This window comes from Dipteris shenzhenensis, chromosome 18 (assembly GCF_047967505.1).
Source record: "Dipteris shenzhenensis isolate YYH24624 ecotype China chromosome 18, Dip_SZ_1.0, whole genome shotgun sequence".
In the NCBI taxonomy this organism is placed as follows: Eukaryota; Viridiplantae; Streptophyta; class Polypodiopsida; order Gleicheniales; family Dipteridaceae; genus Dipteris; species Dipteris shenzhenensis.
Window position 1 is genome coordinate 13,283,115 of NC_141613.1, and position 23,226 is coordinate 13,306,340.

At 44.8% G+C, this 23,226-nt stretch overlaps 1 protein-coding gene across 1 annotated transcript in view; it reads right to left on the minus strand.

Moving 5' to 3' along the window:
* The window catches only part of LOC147890820 (uncharacterized), a 98,044-nt gene that overhangs the window by 50,497 nt on the left and 24,321 nt on the right, over nucleotides 1-23,226 (minus strand). The window contains exons 5-8 of the mRNA XM_087389707.1: nucleotides 17,579-17,752; nucleotides 7,613-7,639; nucleotides 7,312-7,432; nucleotides 7,049-7,139 (exon numbers count right to left, since the gene is read on the minus strand). Coding sequence (XP_087245833.1) covers nucleotides 7,049-7,139; nucleotides 7,312-7,432; nucleotides 7,613-7,639; nucleotides 17,579-17,752 — 413 coding nt within the window. The remainder of the gene's footprint in view (nucleotides 1-7,048; nucleotides 7,140-7,311; nucleotides 7,433-7,612; nucleotides 7,640-17,578; nucleotides 17,753-23,226) is intronic.

A 23,226-nucleotide genomic window follows, 5' to 3' on the forward strand; every position in this document is an offset into this window, starting at 1 on the left:
TGTATGTATGTATATGTGTGTGTGTGTGCGTGTGTGTGTGTGTGTGTGTGTGTGTGTGTGTGTGTGCATGTGCAAGATTTACATGAGGGTCTCAAAAAAACAGAGAGCCTCAACAAGAAATCAAATTGAGACCCTCATGTAAATCTTGCTGATAATATATCTCTCATGGATTTACCCACAAAAACAAAAAAAGTGTGTGTATGTGTGTGTGTGTGTGTGTGTGTGTGTGTGTGTGTGTGTGTGTGTGTAGGAAAGAGGTCAAATGGGCAAAAAGGACAGCACAACAGTTGACTCAATTTTCACATTTAAGGCCTCTCTCTGAAACAGAAAATGATTCCCTCTCACAAGCCCGGATCAAACTGACTGATAATGATCAATGGAAATTGCACAAATGGCAGATTAGAGCAAGAATGAAGCCCCTTATGGATAAGGGCTGCTCATCCAAAGCCTTCTTCCAGGGCCTGCATGCCACTCGAAAAAAAAACTCATGTCTAAGGGTAAGGAAGCTAGATGGCTCTTGGACGCACTCCTTCTCTGATCTCCAAGATGAATGCCAAAATTACTTCCAGACACTGTTCTCTACCCCTGGCTCCCCATCAAATCAAATGACTGATGCGAGGACTGAATTTCTTCAATATGTTTCTGGGATAGTGGAAATGGATGATGCTCTTTTATTTGAGAGACCTTTTACTAACACAGAACTTGATAATGCATTGTCCCACCTCGGCAAATACAAGTCCCCTGGTTGGGATGGTCTTACGGTGGAATTTTATATTTCTTTTTGGGATGATTTGAAAGATGCTCTCTTACAAATGATCAATGTTGCCTGGCAAGAAAATCAATTGCCACACCTTTGGAAGCATGGTATAATCAAACTTGTGCCGAAAAAAAATCTCTGTGATCATATGTCAAATTGGAGGCCTATTACTTTGATGCCTGTACTTTACAAACTCATTGCCAAAATGATTGTGTATAGGCTTCATGGGATACTGAATGCTGGCCTTCATCCTCATCAGTATGGATTCGTGCCGCGAAGACAAATCTATGACAATATCTCCAATGCATTGACTGCAATTGAATATGCTAAGTACACGAATCAAGATGTGCTCATATTGCACGTAGATATCACTAAGGCATTTGACACTATACAATGGGATTTTATCTCTCAAACCATGACAAAGTTGGGCTTTGGTCCCAAGATAGCAAATGCAATTTATTGGCTTTATTCTGGATCTACTTCCCAGTGCATTCTCGGAAGTCATCTATCTCGGTCATGGATATTGGGTAGATCAGTCAGACAGGGCTGCCCCCTTAGTGCTCTTTTCTATGCCATTGCGACTCATCCCCTACGGATGTATCTTGATCATCTTACAAGCACAGGACAGATGACTAGTCTTAAAATCCCTAGGGCTGCATCTTTTTTGGCACAGGCATATGCTAATGATTCCTTCTTTATGCCACAAAACTCTCCTCGGGAAGTCCGCATGCTTATGACCACATTATCATTGTATGGATTAGCAGCGGGATTGCATGTCAACTTTGACAAATCCAAATTGCTTCCCCTGAAACAATGTGACTCACATTCTATTCTTTGGCCTGGTCAGATAGTGCATTCCAAAGATGTAGTCAGGCATTTGGGATGTCCTATAGGATGGCATATCACCAGGAAGCAGCAGCTAAAATGGATCTTCCAAAGACTTCAACATAAATTGGAATATTGGAAAATTTCTACTTGGCCACTTCATGTCAGGCTCAGAATAGTACAGTCTATTGTAATGTCTTATGTTCAGTTCTTTTTGCCTTTGCTTCATTGGTCCTCCAGAGATATCTCAGCATTTATGTCTCAAGCTATGGAGCTGTTATGAAAGACAAAAACTGTTGTGAAAGCATTGAGACTGCTGAAGATGGAAATGGTATGTTCCCCTAGGATGCATGGAGGACTTAATGTTCTAAATATCAGATATCATGTACTTGCAAGGAAGGCGACTCTGCTCCATACCTTTTTCCGTCAAAAACAGCCATGGACTTGTATGATAGCATCCATGTGTGTCAACATGAGGACAACTGCTTATGGCCATTGGACTACTGATCATTGGGAGGTTGTCATTGGGAGATTTGTAGGAAAGATTCCTGGATGCCCTTTCTCTACTGCTCTGATATTGGACTGGAAACAAGTGCTTTCTAAAGTCAAATGAGCTCCTGATAATCATTCGGGGACAAACTCAATGAGGAAAGAAAGTATTCATTGGAGTGCCATCTTTGACATTCTACTTGCTTTACAGGAACCGGTTCGGGCATATAATCTCATGAAATTGGGAATTAGATACATCAATGATGTGGTAGATGATCACGGCCATGTCTTATCTTTTCCTCGGGCCACTGCCTCTTATGCTTTGGGAATGCATCACAGATTGATATGGAAGAAAATTGCTGATCTCTTGCATCCTTTTCTACCTATTTCCCCTGTGGCTGACACAGAAAGGCTTATAAGTTGGCAATTGTACCCCTCTGCTACATGCTCTCGTCCTATTCCTCTGCCTGTTTTGACCTCCATCAAAGTCTACAAGCTTCTTCAACATGCCCCTTGGATTCATCAATATGCTAATACTCTATGGCATATCAGGCAGCCCCTTTCATGGTGGCGGAAGAATCTCTGACTATTATGGAGGTGTAAAATGCCTTTGAAACAAAGACTTTTTCTTTGGAGATGCTTGACCAGCACATTGTCAGTGGGAATCACACTTGCCAAACGTCACATTGCACCACCCACCTGTTTACGATGTCACGCTCTTTCAGAGACTGTCCCTCATTTGTTTTGGCATTGCCCGTCTACTCGGAACCTCCTTGGGAAAATTTCAGATCATCTTCGCCTCCGTTTCCCGAGTCACATATTTGGGAAACATTTTTGGCTATTTGGCAGATTTAGGAGGCCTTTATCTCAATACTCACTCTTTTTTTCATGGGTGAGATATTGGGCTCTTTGGACAATCTCGGAAGAGCACAATTTGGCATATTTGGGCCGTCAGTTTCAAAAGTCATATGAATCTTTTAGAGCCTCATTGCGGCAATCTTTATATGATGCCTGCCATGAGGGTGATATACATGCATCTTGCATTGAGCTTTTCTTTTTATGCTTCTGATCTGTGGGATACTCTCCATTCTTGGAGACTTTCCCTCTTGTAAAGTTATGACAATATAAATACAATGCACTGGATTTTACCAAAAAAAAAAGTGTGTGTGTGTGTGTGTGGGTGTGTGTGTGTGTGTGTGTGTGCGTGCAGAACATTCTTGTTTTTGAGTTTTTCTATCGGGCTCTCTTTCGGAGTTCTTTGCTAGTGTGTGGGAGACTTCCCATATTGTAAATTCATGAGCATATAAATACAATGGATTTTACCAAAAAAAAAAAATGTGTGTGTGTGTGCGTGCAGATGGTATTTGCTGCATGCTCAGCAGTATGCTGATTTCACATGTACATTGCGGATTGATCACTCCCTCCTGCTATCTGATCATTTCCCAGTATGCTTGACATTATCAATAGCACGTCTGACAGATGATATGCCTTTTTTTGGTCATCGCTTGCTCCATGTTAATAGTGCCTACTTGCTTCATCAACAATTTCAGAACATGGTGAGAGTGGCTGTCCGTCCCCTCCTCTTACATGCTCAGGAGGATATGGATTTTGCTTGGATCAGCCTTGCTCATCGTTTACAGGCTGTTATTCAAGACTATGGACGGAGTTACATGGAAAACCTTCGGCTCAAGATAAAATGGGCTCAATCCCACAAGCAGCAAATGGATGCAATCAGTTCTCATAGGCAGCTTACTTCTTCTGAACAGGATTCTTGTGCTTATGCGGTTCATATCATCCATCAAAATGATCTTCGCAAATTAAAGAAGTGGCAAATTCGAGCTCGTATGAAACCCCTTTTGGATAAGGGCTGCTCCTCCAAAGCCTTTTTTAAAAGTCTCCATGCGGATAGGCGAAAGGAGGATATTTGCAGGATCAAGAAAGCTGATGGCACCTGGACCACTTCCAAATCAGACTTGGAATTGCAATGTTCTACTCACTTTCAGCAGCTCCTTTCCTCTCAACCTGATCATTTGATGCAAGTAAATGCAGCCAGGTCTCAATTTCTTATGCATGTTCAGCCCATAGTATCTCGGGAACAGGCCCATGCATTGGAGCAGCCTTTTATGCTTAGTGAACTGGAAGATGCTTTGAGTCATCTACGCAAAAGCAGCTCCCCTGGTTGGGATGGACTGACTGTTGAATTCTTCCGTGCATTTTGGGGTGATCTCAAGAATACTCTCCTTCTAATGATCAATCATGCTTGGGCAGAACAATCTCTACCTCCATCCTGGAAACATGGCCTAGTAAAATTGATTCCCAAAAAAAGGTTGTGTGAGACGATGGCTGATTGGCGGCCTATATCCCTCATGCCTGTCATTTACAAACTCATTGCTAAAATGATTGTCCTCAGGGTTCGCTTCCTCTTGCAAGCAGGACTTCATCCTAGGCAGTATGGGTTTGTCCCCAGAAGGCAGATCACTGACAATATCTCCAATGCCTTGCTTGCGATTGAGTATGCCAAATATTCTAAACAAGATGTTCTCATTCTGCAAGTAGACATTGCGAAAGCTTTTGATACTGTCCATTGGGATTTCATCTCTCAAACTATGCAAAAATTGGGATTTGGCTTTCGACTTGTCCACATCATTTACTGGCTTTATTCTCATGCCACTGCACAGTGCTTGCTTGGTGGTGGGTTGTCAAGAACCTGGACTATGACTCGCTCAGTGAGACAGGGTTGCCCTCTTAGTTCCTTACTGTATGCCATTGCTACCCATCCGTTACTCTTGCATATGGACTATCTGGCAAATACAGGACAGCTTCATGGTTTGCAAATTCCAGGGGCACAGTCTTTTCTTGCACAGGCTTATGCTGATGATTCATTCTTCATGCCAAGGAATTCTCAAAGTGATCTTTCTCGTTTGATGCATACACTGAATGATTTTGGCATAGCTGCTGGACTGCATATCAATTTTCAGAAATCAAAACTTCTAGCTTTGAAAGAAGCTGATTGGCATGCACTGTTTTGGCCAGGCCACATTATCTCTTCCCTTACTATTGTCAGACATCTCGGATACCCCATTGGCTGGAATATTACTCCGCAACAACAGCTCAAATGGGTGCTTCAAAAGATCAACAAGAAGCTGGAATACTGGCATTTGTCCACTTGGCCTCTACATGTTCGACTCCGGATAGTACAGTCCATCATTATGGCATATGTGCAATTTTATTTGCCTCTTCTTCCTTGGTCTTTCAAGCATTTGGCCTCTTATATGTCCCAAGCTATGGAGATATTTTGGAAAAGCAAATCTCTTAAAAAAGCTTTGCGACTACTACCTATGCAGTCTATTTGTTCACCCAAGACTCATGGGGGGCTGAATATTCTCAATCTCCAGGTTCATATGTTGGCAAGAAAGAGCACTATGATTGCTGATTTTTTTCAGCAAAAACAACCATGGGCTATTATGTTAGCAGCTATGTGTGGAAACATGGCTTCCCATGCATATGGGCATTGGATTACAGATCACTGGGAAGCAGTTTTATCTACCTTTCAGGGAAAAATTCCTGGTTGCCCTGTTTCTACTGCTTTTCTTCATGATTGGAAGAGAATTCTTTCATATGCAAAATGGACAGGTGCTTCCTCTCATCATGGCAATTCTTTTCGATTGGAAAGCATCCATTGGAGCAAGGTGTTTGCATCGCCTCTCGCTTTACAGGCACCTATCAAAGCATATAATCTCATGAAATTGGGCATAAGATTTGTTGGTGATGTTGTGGATCAACAAGGCTATACACTTTCATTTCCACAAGCTTGCAGGACATTCTCCTTGGGTCTGCATCATAGATCCATTTGGAGAACACTTTCAACTATGTTGCAGCCATTTGTTCCGGTTCCTCCACTGTTTGCACAGGACAGATTAATGGACTGGAATTTGACTTCCATACCTCCTGCTACACATACACTCTCGATACACAATCTGACTTCCTCGAAGGTTTACAGATTTCTTCTTCCACAGCCATGGATTGACAAGCATGCCAACACTCTTTGGAATTTGGATAGGCCTTTATCTTGGTGGCAATCCCGTCTCATGAAAATCTGGAAAACCAAATTGCCATTGAAACAGAGGCTTTTCTTTTGGAGATGTATAGTGGGAGCCTTTTCCATTGGGGTGAAATTGGCAGCTCGCCGCATTGCTTCTCCTTTCTGCCCCCGTTGCTCTCATCCCCGCGAGACAGTTCCTCACTTATTATGGTTTTGCCCGCACTCTCGCACATTGATCACTCATGTTTCTCATTTATTGCGGCTTCGGTTCCCTTCTATCAGATTTGGGAAACTTTTCTGGATGTTTGGATGCTGCTCATCTCAGATGTCTCCATTACTCCTTTTCTTTCATTGGACTCGCTTTTGGGTTTTATGGACCATCTGGACACAGAGACTGCATTCTAGGATGGGTCAACAGTTTCCTCAGGCATATATTTTCTTCAGAATGTCCCTTAAGCAGTCTTTACATGACAGTCTTGCTGCAAGGGATTTGGATGCTACTTGCCTTGAAGTGTTCTCTACTTGTTTTTGAGTTTTTCTATCGGGCTCTCTTTCGGAGTTCTTTGCTAGTGTGTGGGAGACTTCCCATATTGTAAATTCATGAGCATATAAATACAATGGATTTTACCAAAAAAAAAGTGTGTGTGTGTGCGTGTGTTTTTTTTTTTTCTTCCCTAGACTGAAATTCCAATAGAATCGCATTTAATGGCTGGCTTGTGCTCATGAGTGAGTTTAATATCAGTCCTGGTAAATCTTATATACATGCCCTCATAAAAGATTGCAAATCCTAAAATTATCAAATGAGTAAAGGAGATTCAGGCAATTACAAAGAGAGAGGGAGCGAGAGAGAGAGAGAGAGAGAGAGAGAGAGAGATGACTGACTAACTGAGAGAGAGGCATGGGACAGGAAGGAAGGACGAGGAGAGATTTAGAACCTGCATTCACAACCATCTTGACAAGCAGCTTTGCAGCTACAACCAACTCCATCATCCACATCATCCCGTTTCTTTTTAACAAGAAACACATCTAGAAGGAAATTAAAGTTCCACAAAAGAAACTCGAACAGTATCGTGGCTTTCTCCAACCTCCTTGTAAATTACATCAGTCAAAGCATAAAAATACATCAAGTGCAAGCTAAGTTTCAATACATTAGCAAATATAAATCATGTAGTTACTAAGAGACATGTACACAGGATACTACGACGGATGTGTATGAAAGGGGTTGGCTCAATCCCATTCCCAGTGACTTCCATGTGCAGGTTTGATCCTATGCTGAAGTCCTCATGAACATAAGGGAAAGGTAAGCGCCTAAAAATTTCCTGCAAGCAACCAAACTACCTGTATGAGCTGTCAAAACTGGTATATTGCAAAAGAACATCATTTGAAAGGATGTATATTTTATGAAGGAGCCACAACAAGAACAGGTCAGAAGACACCCTTCTGTAACAAAGAGAAGTCTTGAACTAAACTGCACAACTTAGCCCAGAATGCACACTGACCTGTGTATCACTTGTCGGTGTCCTGTGCTGCACCATAAAGCCACAAGAAGCAATCTTATGTCAGCAAAAAAACCATTTCAGGGTTCATATCCTCTCTCTCTCTCTCTCTCTCTCTCTGAGGCCACGGGCAGATCAAGGAGGAGTGAAAATAAATAGAAGCTAAGATAGAGCGAATTGGAAGAATTCAAAAGAATTGAGGAAAAATGTGAGCCCAAGATGGAAATCACAGTCTCAAATGGTGAAGGAATACAAAGCCTCAAAAGGCTATTTATAAAAGCCTGAGCAGAAGAAGAAACAAAGCTACCAACATCAAAAACAATGGGTGTTCAAAATGATGCGACCGGCCTCTAAAAATTACATGCAGGAGAAGTTTGGATGAAGATAAAACCCCATATCAAAAATGCCTGGCGGGTTTGGAAGAGATGACACAATGGAAAAACCATTGGATTATAAGCTTGTGAAATAGAATTCTTCGTAAGAAATAGGTCGAAGGATGCTGCAATAAGATCAAAAAAGGGGCCGAACACTTGAGGCAAGCAAGAAAGGCTGATACGAATGACGAACCAACAAGAATATATGTCCTTTGATGAGCAAAGTTGCTATGAGCAGGTCAAACTAAGTAAGAAGGCCCGGAAACCGTCGAATTGTGAGAGATGGCCAACAAATACCATTGAATGCATGACAAAACCAGTCTAGCAAATTTGCTATCGTTCATAACCCACACATGGGGCTAACTCGACGCTTTCATATAAATTTGCATATGCCAAACAAATGCATCAGTGCCACGTGTATGCTCATGCATTTGTATACTTCACAAGTGGCATTGCATGCCATCTAAAGTAAAGTATAAAAGCATGCGTGCACTAAGAACCGTCCTATCTGAAGGGAGTATAGTTAATACGCACTCTTGCATGTCCTCACGCACACTCAAAAGCTGTATATGCGAACTCGAAATTCGGGATGCAGACTGAGAATAGTACTCAAGCTTTCGTATGCATGATTTTTAACCCATGCATGAACTTGCAAGCTAGCATGCAAGACCAGATATGTGGGCATGTACACTAAAGCGACTCAAGAGCGAGCAATCAGGTGTTCAACCTGAGTCCTGACTACACATAGACCTGCTCTAGGTCCCAATATCACAAGGAGTCCATCCCAATGGATCCCCTCAAATGAGGCCTATAACTCATATATACATAGAGCTACCCAAGAATGTCCCAACATGGAGGGAACTTGCACAGTGGGTCTAAACATTCAATCTCATTGGACTCCTTTTAAAGAGTCCCATGCTTGGACCTAACCTTATCATAATGCCAGCTCATGCTGTGTCCTTGCTTTCTCTAGCCTAGATCCTTGGTTCCAGATTACAGTTGGCATAACATATGGCCTAAAAAATGCCTGCAAACAAAGGTTACCGCCATGAAGGACTCTCATCATCTATGCAGCTTGTAGCCGAAATATTTGTATGCGAGGGTCACCAATGATGATTTCATTATCGGGAATATGGTTCAAATCCCTGCATGTTAGCCCCATATGAGGACAAGGGGTAGTGACAGCTGCACAAGAAGGGACAGAGTGGACTGTCACATGGGTAGAAGAAATGACTGTCATGTGGACTGTGTAGGTTAGTATGGACCCACAGTTAGGGCTGAAAAGACTACAAGAAACTGCCATGGAGCATGCCCAGCCATGGGGTTGTCCATGGGCTTCAAACTGCAGACATACGGGTGGCAAATCAGGCCCAGGAGATGGGCTGGGATGGGGTCAGATTAAACCCAGTAAATAGCTCAGGCAGAGAGGTTTTCATAGGCCCGTATGGATGGCTGGTCGGCAAGCTTACAGACCAGGTCAGCCTGTCTACAAGATCGGCCAGGCCCGACAAGGGTTGTCAGCCACTTCTCTATGTAAGGAGGCACCCAAGGCCTTATTATGACCACCAGAAGAATGCAGAGCACAGCAGCAATCTAGAGCAGGAAAGCATCATCCTAGCAGCTGCTCATAGCCTTAGGAGGCTAAAAGGCAAAACAGTAAAGTGCAGCAGGTCATTGCCTCAGTTCTCTCCACAGGAGCAACATCTTAGCAGTCCACAAGAAGCACATTGTGGGGTAGCTTTTGTATGAGAGATCTATCCATTTTGGGGCAGTGAATACTGTTGGGGACACACCCCCATCCTCAGGTGATATATGAAATATGGACGCATAATGGCCCAAATACATGTGAAATACAAGAAAAGGAGTGAAGCCCCTTAAAGGCCAATGGACACGTGTAACTTGGGGCTCCCACTGTCCCATATACTAAAATGCAGCCTACTTGGCCTAATATAAACACTAGAGTTACTCCGCCCACAGGCCTTTTTGGGGTGCTCTAGGGATAGTTGTAGGATTGGGACCCTTGCACGCAGTGCCCTCTCCTTGTGTGACCACAAAGTGTGGCCTGTGGACTTCAAGACTTACCAATGGTATCAAAGCTTGGTTGTGTCCTTCGGTTTGGCAACCTGTGGCAGACTGGACAGACTATGGGCACCATGAACTGTGGCAATGCAAGGTGGCCTGTCTTATGTTGCAATCACAGATCCTGTGAAGCACAAATCACAGCGACGCCTACATATGGGACCATGTGCAGTTGCAGTAGGATGTGATGCACTGATTATGACAGGCCTTATCCGTTGATGGGGACCAGCGATGCTGGTATAGTCGTCTTTCCAGTTGGTTCACCCGACTGGGCCTCGACTTAGACCGGTTGCCTCCTTTTCAGTACAGCCTCGACGCTCCACCATCTCCTCTCTCCCCCACTGACCAGGAGGTCAACCGGCTCATTCGGGCGGATCTGCTCCAGCTCCACACCTGGCGGACATGGTTTCTTCACTCCGAGCTTCCTGTGAAGCTCGACTTCTACCGCCGACACTGCCTCCAGATCTCACAGGAGGGCTTCATCACACCTCCGGGTTACACACAATTTCATCTACCACATGCGCTCCGGATCTCCCTCGGTCAGTTTAGGGTCTCGTCACACCGATTACGGATCGAGAGTGGACGCGCAGAGGGTATCCCACGAGAGGACCGCCTTTGCCCACTTTGTGACTTGCAGGGGATCGAGTCGGAGGAGCACTTTGCTTTCAGATGTCCTATCTATTATGCCATTCGAGGCCGATACCACTGCCTCTTCCGCAACGGATTCGGCTCCCTCCCACACATGTTGCAATTCCCGGATCAGCGATGCCTAGCCGCTATCTTACATGAGATGACCCGCCACCGAGATATTTCTCTCCGAGCACGGCGACACGAGCAGCACACACAGCGTGAGGACACCCAGCGGCCTATCACTGACTTCTTTCAGTCATAGGATACCTCTTCTCAGTCTAGCCGACGACGCGGACGTGAGCGAGAGCCAGAGCCACGACAGCTGTGTCAGCGGACAGACTCACACATCCAGGTCCATGACATCTCGTCTCTGCTCTCGGCCCGCACCACTGGGGTTACCGTTGCCCTCATCCACAGGGCCACCCGCCGCCCCCGACGACCGAGCTCGACTAGGCCGTGTGACGTCAGAGGCCAATCATCTATCGCAGGGTTTTTTCCGACTTCCCATTTGACGGCCCCTCTATGATTGGTCTCTGACGATCACCACCTGCACATGTATACTGTATCTCCCTCCTCTGCCCCATTTTTGGTGCCCCCTCCTTCTTCTTCTTTGTATCATCTAGAGGTAGACACATATTTTTTGTATCAGGACTAGACACACAATCCTTCATAACCTCTTTTTTGTAGAAACGGTTGGTTGGCCCGTTTTGAGACCACCACCGTTATGCTCATTGTATCAGTTATCTTTAGTCTCATAGACCCTCACGGTCTCCCGAAGACTTTAATAAACTTTCTTTCTTTCTTTCTTTCTCTCTCTCGTGGGGCTAAACCCCCAACCCAACCCGAGGGTGAGGTTAAGCTGGGGGTTCAACAGACAGCCAACTATGGACTGGCTTACCCTCTCCTCCAAGTCCCCCTCAACTCCTTCAACATCCATCAGGACTCCGTACTCTACAGTTGCAGCCATGACACCCTCTCCATATGCACGGAATTACCAACAAGAAGGCTCAAAATGTGACCCATCCTTGGGCAACAAGATCAGATTTCTGCAACAGGCAATGAGAAAGCTACAATTGGAACTAGCAAAAGTAAAGGCTCGACTTCATTTTGAAAGGGCCTGGTAAGCAAGCAGTAATTGATGAGGCTGGAAAATCTTGTTAGGATTCGCCCCCTACCCCGCAGCTAGTCTCTACAGTCAAAGATCTTGTTCACACTGAAGTACAACACTGAAGTACAAACTGCTACAAAGGAAGTGATTGTGGAAGTGGACACCAAAGCAAGTAAGTCTGATATTCAAGCAGAGATTAAAGAACACGAAGCTAGATGTGATAATGCATTGAAGATTAGAATAGGGGGACTCCCAAAAGATTGGTACAAAGAGGAGGACACATGTAGTGAAATATTGACAAAGATCAAAGCAAGCTTGCCCAACATTGAATGGGTGGATGAGGAGGAGGAGGAGGATGACGACTCCAGGCCAGCTTCTATTTTGCACTATAAAGGTCATGCAATCCATACACTGAAGTCAAAAGATATGCGGATCAAGCTTCTTCGACAATCTTACAAGTTGAAGGACACCAAAGTATGGATAGCAGAGGAGCTTACACAAGCTCAACTCAAGGTTAAGGCAACTGAATTAGCTAAAGTCAAAGCTGCCAGAAAGGATGGAAAATGGGCAGTTTACCGTGAAGGTGTGGCACTAATCAAAGAGTTTAAATGAAAACCAAAAGACTCTCGGTCTTAAACCGATGTATGGATGTTTACTCTTCCAGACTATCATGTAGGTACTCTAAATAATGTGACTTGCTTTTTACACTCCTTGGAAGCTATCATGTGCCCTCCCTAAAGCAGATGTACTAGAGGGTTTCTTGCTGTCCCATAGACCTTTTGGTCTCCAGTGGACGTTAATAGACTCTCTCTCTCTCTCTCTCTCTCTCTCTCTCTCTCTCTCTCTCTCTCTCTCTCTCTCTCTCAGCCTTCTCTTTTTCCCTCGCAGCCTTCTCTTTTTCCCACTCTTCCCAGCTACCCCTGCTACCCCCGCTACCCCTACTACCTCCGCTACCCCTGCTACCTCCGCTACCCTCGCTACCTCCCACTACCCCTCGCTACCCCCCGCTACCCCTGTTACCCCCTCTGCTACCCCTCTACTACCCCCGCTACCCCCTCGCTACCCCCCCGCTTCCCCCTCCGCTACCCTCGCTACCCCCCCCCCTACCCCTCCGCTACACCTCTGCTACCCCCTCCGCTACCCCCCCGCTACCCCTCTGCCACCCCCCCGCTACCGCTACTACTCCATACCCCCTCGCTACCCCCCCGCTACCCCTTGCTCAGCCCCCACCTCCCCTCGCTTTTTTTTTTTTTGTTTAACCCCCGCTCGCAGCTCCGACCCTTTCTTTTCTTTTCTTTTCTTTTTTTTTTTCCTTCTTCTTCTCCTTCTTCTTCTTCAACAACTCCGACCTCCTGCAATCCCTTCTTTGCCCGCTACTGCCTCCCCCATAATGAAGGGAACAGGGGGATGAGGACAGGAGACTAAGCGAGAGACTTTTCGGTCCAAATTTGCATATGCGTGGAGATGGGGAAGGGGAACGGTGACAAGGCAAAAACACAAAAGCAACTCAAACTGGAGGACTTCAACAAACGCAGCAACCAAAGCGGCTTGACAATGGACAGCACCGAAACCCAAAAGAAAGGGGCCCACCCAAAGCCCATGCCGCTCACCACATCCTCGACCTCTATGGTTACCACCACTATTTCACGACCATCATCCACCTCATCATCTACGCCACCTCTCTCCTCCCCTCTCCTGCATCATCATCACAGGTCTCCTCTCCAGTAGCCTCACCACTAGCCCCACCGGCCACGGCTCCACAATACTTTCCCCTCGTATCACCTCTACCTCTTAGTCAGCCACTCTTAGTCAGCCACCCTTCATCACCTCGTCCCGACCTCGCTACTCCTACATACCACTCCCCTGCCCAAATCATGCTATCCCCACCCTCAATACAACCTCAGCAGCCCACCTTCATTCCAACCCCTCTCGAGATCCAGTTCCCACATGGACCAAGACATCTTAAGCCCCCACCAGATGCTTGGGACTCCCTATTGGCTGAGATACACAGCATCCAGGCCCGTCAGGCAGAGCTGACACATTACACCCAAGAGCAAGCCCGATACACCCAGGAGCAGGCCCGCATTATACACGAGCAAGGCACCCTTATCCAAGGACTCAGACACGACATCACACAGCTTCGAGAGGAGCTCGGGACCCTCAGAGCAGTGCCTGGAGGGACCCCAATCACAGAGATGGAGGCACAGATAGCCATGATACAGTTGGCTATAGCAGAGACGACTAGATGGGTGGACGTCGCGAAACGGAAGCCCGCAAAGGCAACCGTTTCAACCGCCATATAGGAGCAACAGCAGAGGGCTTCGAAGGCCCTCAACATCTGGATACGAGGGATCATGCGAGACAGCACCAACACCACTACGACGCCCATGGAGGAGGCGATCACCTTTGTGACCACCACCATGGGGGTCCCCGACCATGGCATAGAGGGAGCATGGCGTGTTGGGAGAGATCCCAACCAAGAGCAACCCCTAGTCATTCACTTCAGAGATTCACATGCTTGACTAGCGACACTCCGATGCCGAGCCGCTCTACGAGAGCATCCCACCAAGCAATGGGCCAGTCGTGGAGGCCAGCATGCAGCTTGACATCACGGAGACCTCCAAATGGGTGGATGTCATGAAATGGGATCCTGCGAGAGGTTCACTGTTTTGGCCACCAATTTGGGGAAACAACAACAAGCTAGTAAGACTCTCAACATCAACGTCCGAAGGATCCTTTGCACCTCCACCACTACCATCGACAATGCAACCAGCTTCGTGGCTTGCACTTTGGGATTGAGGGTCCGGTCCATGGACCATAGGAAGGGACCCCACTCAGGAACAACTTCTTGTCATCCGTTTTAGAGACACTTGAGCTCGCCTTGCAACACTACACAAGCATACAGCTATGGAACCACCCCCAGATCCATTTGGATGAGGACCTCACACCTTTGCAGGTAGAAGAGAGATGCACCCTTCTATAGCAAGGAGAAAAAGTCAGCAATGGTTTAAGATGGCGGCTTTTGATAGAACCTCGACAACCATTTAATGGTCCCCCTACATAGGGGGGCAAGGTCTATCAAATTCAGAGCATCAAGACCTTGCCTTGCATTGTTTGGAACCATAATGGTACCTTTATGGTCAGATCCACGGAATTTCTCTTAATCTTACAAAGGACAAGATATAGATTTCTACAAAGAGACCCATCAGAGCCCAAAGCACCCTTTGCTGTATAGTCGACGAATACACATGGGAGGTGGCATATCGGCATGAAACTTGTGAGACAATTGGAGTGCATAGATCAAGGCGTACAGATGATGCATCTCTCACTAGGATGATCTCTGTTGTGAGAAGCGTGACACACATTCTAGTTTTTTGTGAATTTGGATCCGATGCCCCCCTCTACAAGACCTCTTCATCGTAGTATGCTACCCCCCCCTTGACCTCACACTTTTTATAGATCTACGTCAAGAGGCTGCGACTTCATTACACACAAGCCTTGCATCCGGAATCATGGAATTCTTGAGCCACAATGAAGTCCTCCTTGTCGAGGGCTTCAACAACGCATCAGGTATCACTTCAAGAATTTCAAAATGACTATTCTATTGCTAGATATTAATCTAGATGAGGCAAGCATATCTCATATATCCACAGACAGGTGAGCCCCAGTCACATCTTGCGAGCACGCTTTCTTGGAAAAATGGGCAAGATACAAAACCTTATCATTTATAATGGTCTAGACTATTGGCCCTCCTCAAAAGGATTCACTTGCTTTCCACATGAGGAGGGCTCCGGTGTAGTTGACTACCTCATGGGGTCCCCTACCTTTGCCCCACTTAACATCGACTTCTTTATCTTACCGGAAGCTGACCACACCTATAGCATATCCATCCCCCATCACATAACACACACTAAGACCAACTCTCGAACACACTACATATCATGACATCGACTTTGATGGTAGCCTCGCTGCTAAGTACTTTGCACACCTTTTCACTTTACTCACAGACTCTTGAGTACATCCTGCTCCTAGAAGATCAAGCTGCTCTGCTCACCCACTCCCTTCATGAGGCCGCCCTACACACTTTTGCACACACCACCCGCTCCACTCACCCGCCACCCCTTGGCTCTTTAGCTTGCAATAGCTGATGCTATGATGGGTGTATGGATTTACACCATCAACTCAGATTCAAGGCTAATCATCACCTTCCGAATAAGCCAAAGGCAATATCCAAGTATCGCCGTGTAGTCTACCAAAAGAAGCAAGCTTTCTTTCACCCAAACGAGGAGAATTTAATATATATTATGTTTACTAACGACTTCTGGTGGAACTTTCTTGTGCAACGAGACCACTCTGCTCTCACAGACACCATACTCTGGCAATCTTATGCATACACCCTGTACGACATTCGTCTCACCAATCATCACATGACCTCACCTTGCCCCACCTCTTACACATTGTTCACCACCAACGGCATAAAACACGCAAATTTGAAGCTCCATCACATCCGAGCGAAAGATCATGAGGAACTATGTACTGAATACATTGCATATGGACTTGGCAAAACTTTTCAGCAAAGCAATTTGCACTGGTTTCCCCCACCTAGATCCTTACACCATTTCTCCCAATTCATAAGGGAGGGGATCCCATGACCATGGAAAACTACAAGACCATTATGATTTGGCATATCATGTCCAAAATATCTATACATCATTGCTCGACACTCAATTAGGAGCTACAGGGACTAAGTCAACGAGTTTGTCATGTTGATTGCAAGCAAAAGCGCAATTGGCACTCAAAACACAACTAGATCTTCATTAAATATTAGTATTTAGGTGTGGGACCGCCACAATTATGGACTCCAAGTTCAATAGCATGTTTTGATGAACTTTTTCAGCAACTTCAATACACAACTATGTTTTCCCAACAATTTCTATCCTCCTAGAAATAATCAAACAAAGGTCTACAACCAGCTAGCATACCTACTTCCATTGCTACAAGAGATTATGAAGCTCCAACATTGGCAAGACACTTACAAGGCTGTATTTGGCAAAAGCTTTGAGTCTCTTCCCACCAAAGATTCAAAAAGGCTTTACGAAGTTGCCAATTTCACAAGTAGTCGCGAATTCTAGAGTGTATCGAAGAGAAGATTTCCAATAGAGAAGAGCACTACCAGATGTTGAGTACAAAAAACATCCAAGGATTGAAAAGAAAAGACTGCAACAAATCAGGAGGAAGTGAATTGGGTAGAACCATCCCAATCTCTCACATAAGAATTTTGGTACCTTTCCAATCATCTAGGTCATCGACAATGTCTCGTAAAAGACTATTACTAACATTCATCCCAAAAGAATATCTTTTATTGCCAATTATGAAGGTTAATTCAGCCATGATGCTAAAGAATCTTGGATGAAAATTTTTAGAGAAAATGTCATCTTCATACATCACAACCATCATGAGCCTGAAGACATGGACCAAGCATGCCCACACATTATATAATGACCCTAATGAGCTAAGACTCCAATCTCTCCATGATTCCTGCACTCAATTCAGTCTCAACTTCATTGTTTTTGAAACCACCATGATTAACATCAATATGCATAATCATGCCAAGCATTCAGTACACACCATCATGAACATTGAATCATATACACAAGACCACAACCATTGATATGCACAATCATGCCAAATACGATGTTTAAGAGAATCAATTGCTGCACAAGAATGAAATGTGAAATATAAAGAACCAAATTACTTGCAAAAAATGGTCTAAATTACCTTGTTTTGTACCCTCCAATCTCGTGAATGTCGCCAACAAATGATATGGCCAGGTTTATGAATGAAATATAGAACATACTCTGGAAATGCAAGGCATCTCTTGTGTGCTGAAACAAGGCACCTTTCACATCTCAAAACCCTTGCTTTACGATGACTTCGACAAGCCATACAAACCTGTGTGCTTTAAAGAACACAAAGTTCAGCAAACACATCAATATTGATAATGATGCATTGTTTGCAACTACCAATAAGATCACGCCAAACATTTTTCCCAAACACCAAACATTTTGTGTGTACATGCATTAAGGTTTTGTATATACATTCCTTGTAATGCGCCTTTATTTACACTGAACTCTCACACTCTAAACATTTTCTATCATGATTGCTCTACTTAGAATTATTTGCAATCCAACATGTTCATGCTCTTCAATACTAGATGCACAAAATAACCTTGCAATAAGAAAGAATTTAATTTTATGAATGAAACAAGCTGACCATTTGAAAGAATTAAAATTAATTGGCATTCTTAATATAAACTAAAGACAAAGAAGCTACAAGTAAGTCATAACCCCACACACATTAGAATCATATCCTAACCCTATAAGCATAACATACATACACACACATCCACTCATAGGCATGCACACGCACACATACACACTAAAATTTTATTACACTCGAGCATGGAAAGAAAAATGATGTCTAGGCCATTATGGAATGCATAACAAAGATGTTAGCAAACGATCAAATCTTATGTGCACATCTAATATGTAGCCAATAACAAGCACCTCTATCAAAATCATGGATGTTAACTTTTACAATACCATTCGCAAACTTATTAGACTAACTCCTCCCAAAGGTCAACCACCACCTAGGATAGCATGAACATATTCGAGGCAAGAACCTTGATAAAGAAGACTTCAACATTTCATTAAAGGGATAATGCAATTTTTCATAAAGTGTTGTAAAGAGCCATCAATATGTATTCTCTTTTTTTGGGGGCAAAAAACTGAAGTTGTAATATGTTTTCGCATCACATGAAATAAGTAAGTCAGCAATCTCACGGTAATATACCCAAACTTTTCCAAGGTGGACTAAGCCAAACATTGCTCTAAAAGGGAAGAATTAGGAGCTTTACTATAGCAAAGCCTCCAAAAGGCTCTTCAAAACATTGTATGGTAAGCAAGTGTGTGGAACCATGTTTTAGCATCCTCCAACTTTGAAAGGCCTTTTGGGCTAAAAGCACCCATGGGATGTAAATGCTTGTAGAATGGCCAACTAAAGCACCCATGGGATGTAAATGCTTGTAGAAAAGGTGTTTTGGTTTGGAGCTACCTCCCAAGACACTAAAACAATCTAGGAGATGATCAATAGCTTGGTACCTTAGCACATTTGGAAGCATCGATGTCCATGTGGTATTAAATATCACCTCATCAAAGACTCCCTTTAGACATGGATACATAATTGGGTTAGCACATAATGTCTAGACTAGTGATATTCTCCCCAAGCCAAGTCTTTTTCTTGCTTATAGGCTAGTTTAAGATTGATGGTCAAAGTTGTGCATCCATACATTGCCTTGGCCCCTTCCTCCAAATCTTTTCTTTACCAAAGAAAGTACTAAAATTTTAAAAACAATACAAAGAGTCAGCCATCCATGAGCAAAAACTAGATGTCCTCTGCAATTTGCTTTGAGAGATCACTCCCTACCTAGGGTACCCTGGAAGTAGATGCGAACAACCAATCTAGTGGATTCCAAAATCCGAAAAAGCCATGAAATAAAACTTTAACATAACATATTCCCCCCCAACTGCAAAGTACGCAGAGCATACTTAGCGGCTGCATAACCTCAACCTCCAAAGTAGGGCCCCTCAACCTATATCAAAAACAAAAGGTGCTAAGTTCCCATCGAGTGTACAAAACTCGTCCATGGTATCAAGCCCCACTAGTCCCCCACATGCATGCTGCCTACCACAAACGATAGTAGATACATCAAGAGTCAAATGAAAACACTGCCATGTAGAGCACCAATCCATGTGCCCCAATGCCTTCACCAACTTTGCCAAGCCACAGGCCAAAAAAACACAGCCACAACCAAGAGAAGCTATTACAGGAAAACTTCAAGCAAGAATCCTTTATGGAATCTCAATATTCACCCCATATTGTACAGTATTCAAACCCACATGATTATGCATAGCAACCAACCAATCAGCAAACTCACCCCCTGCCAGGACACCACATAGCTGCACTGGTCATCAAACATCACAATTGTACCATGAGGCTGGCCCTCTCCACATAAGTCACAGCATTTGAGGTCAACTCCAAAAACATAGATTCCTCAAACTCACCCAGCACATGATCTATAACTGAAGATCCCTCAGCAAGCTCTATTGCCTCATCCCTACAAGCTCTAATACCCTCGGACACATCACCTAAGTCATCAACGAATCCTAGAAGCAAACAAGCATCCTCCCTATGTGATAAATGCTCACAGAAAATACCAAAAGGACACCCACCTTCAACCATATCATCACACTAGCTCAACATATCATGTCCTCAATGAGAGCTTCATCCTCATTCACATCCTAGACAAAGCATTTGACACTTTAACCACCCCATCATGCACAATTGGAGTGCCCTTCTGGACACTCACCATCTACTTCACTTCCTCATATGCAACCCCATAATAACTCCCATTTTCCTCCTCCACTAAAGGTGAAGGCAACACAGTACTAGCGTAATCTATCACTGGAAAAACAAGTTTACCCATTCTACTCTTTCTTGCCATACCACAGTATTCAGTTACATTTTGCAACTTTCATTCTTTCTTTTCAGCGAAGAACACTGCTTCATCAAAAGACACCTTTCCTTTCTTCAAACGTATCTTCAAAAGTGTAGTAACAATGTATCCACAAAGCAATTTACCTTGAAATGCTCAAACTACCATCACTCTAAACAAGAAGTGCATTTAGATACTTTCCCCACAATTCCTCGAACCTTAGTGCCACTTAAAAGACATGCACCCCTTCTAATTGCTTTAGACCTTCAATCTACTGTAAAATACCTAAAGGAGACTCTTGTAGCTTAAACTACTTGACCAAGGCACTACCCAGAGTACGCACAACAGAAGACTAATAGAATAGCCTAGGAGCTCACACAATGTGTGTGGGGTGTGGAATCACAAACTTCTTAACTGAATGTGCATCACATAGATGTGCAGACTCATCAATAGACAATGAACCAGCCAGATATAGAAACCACCAAAACAATATGTTTCCGTCTAAAGCTATGGACACAATACAAAAGAGATAAATTTAGAGTCCCACCAATGGTGTGGACCTCTGATCTTACCACAAGGTACTTCTCCTATCTACCTGCTATCTCTAGACTCGAGCCCACGTGCTCCACCTCGAGCATCTGTAGACTTTCTGTCCAAAATGATCTCAGCAACCTTCTGCCCTGGAAGACAACAGTCTCTCCCTGGAGCTAAGTCTGCAGCAATAATTCTCTCCTTCACTTCCTATGTAGAGGCCCAAGGATGGTGTATATGCTGCTCCTTTCTGCTCCTCAAAAGCTGCAAGGCTGGATGCTCAAATGAGGCCTGAGGCCTCTCCTTTTATAGGGCAAGGATACCCCTCCATATGGACCGACTAGCAGCCCTAAAAACCCACCCATTGTGGGGTCTACTAGCCGACCCAGTAGCCCCCCTATGGGCTCACAAAACTAGGCCCTTTCAAGGCCATTTGCAGGGCCGACCTGCCACATGGCATGCACCACTGGCCAAGGCCCTACTGCCTCAGATCCAGGGCCTATTGCAGGCCTCTCACCTGCCCATAGCCATTGCCATCTGCCCCGCATCCTTCTTCATGCAGGTGCCTGCCTGCTGTAACATCCCTGCCTCCTGCCAGCAGGCCTTTACCAGCCCCGTACAGCCACGTAGCCACTCCCATACCATTCCGTACTGATGCACCATCTGTACTTGCTGGAAACCCTGCGCAATCAGGCTGCTGCAGGTCCCTGATGTCCAAGTGTCTGCTCCGTACTGCCTTCGCCATCAAGAGCTCCACAACTTGCCACGTACTCTTCTTGTTAGCCCATTGGCCCTATGTGGTGCTGACCATGTGGCAGCCTCTGCCTTTTGTTGTGTGCTGCCCACATGGCAGCTCATGTGCGGCCTATGTGGCAGCCCCAATATCCCCTGGTCTATCTCCCCCATGCTCTTCTTATATGGGGGCTTACAGATGGGGAGGTTACCTTTCCAACAACCATAGTCGTATACATGTCCCTGGCATCATCATCCCCATGGAATATCCAGTTTGATCCAATACAATACGATACATAGCATTTAAAAAAACGTCAAGATACAATGTAGGCAAGAATCTCCTGATAGATTGTTGTCTACTATCTGGATGAGTAGCTTGTCATGCCCTCCTGGTAGCTACCCAACGCTTGACGAGCGCCACAATAACCTCGGTCGACTGTACCCCAAGCTTGAAAATAGAAGAAATGTCGGTGATTGTGATATGTGCGTCTGTCCTTTGTCGAGTGTGCCGCATCTTAATCTCAGGGTCTCTACCTCTCCTGCTATCTGTAGCCAGGGGAGCAACATGCACTAGCTGGAAGAACTCTGTGATCATACTCTGGGATGGACCAGGCATCCCCCCGCTCTTGTCTCCATGCTCTGATGAGGTGTTTTCTATGTCGGACCGCCTCATGGATGAAAGCGGCTAGGAATCTCTACTATGGGTATGAGAGGAGTCTGTAGAGGCCCTCAAATCCGTCTGTGAAAAGACAGTGGTATCATCCACGGATCTCATAGTAAACTGGGCGACAGAAGACAACATGCTCATCTGATTCCACCTCGTGCCGCTCACACAATGTGCACATACAACTCTCAGTAGGAATCCCGATTGCTCACCCGCTCTCGATATAGAGTCAGTGCGATGACACACAGAACTGTCCACTAGCAATCTTGAGTAAGTGTGGTAGATGGATCTGGGTGTACCCTAGTGGGATAATGAAACCCTTCTCGGAGATGTGCAGGCAGTGGTTCCGATAGAAACTGAGCTTCATAGGAAGCTCAATCTATCCCAACCAGGCCCTGAATGTGTGTAACTGTAAGCATAGTTACTATCAAACGCGTTTGATTGGCTTACCAAACGTTTGGAAACGTTTGAAAAACAGGCGTTTGGAAACTTCAATCAAACTTTGCTTTCAGTGCACAAGTTTGAAATTTTTCAAACGTTTGAATAACCCACGTTTGAAAAAACCCTAAAGTCATAAAATGTGCAAATTCACCTCTTTTTCCACGCCCGTTTTGACGACCGTACCTGCACGACAACTTCCGTACCTCCTGCGTTGGAAGCGACCCAGGCCCTAGGGTAACGGGTTGCATGCTACATGCTGCATCCTGCTCTAGTCTTCTACAGCCTTGAGCCTACAGCCCAAGTCATACAGCCCACTGGTGACTGCTCTACACGCTACTCAAGAGTCAAGACTAGAGTCTAGACTGTAGGCTCTACTGGACTGTGCACTGTGCAATCCCAAGCTCGCCGCTCCAGCCCCCCCATGCTGAGTTCTCTCCTGTAAGGTAATTTTCTTGCTGCTGTAACCTGTTAGAACCTAAAGTTGGCAAGTGAATGCTACAGCCT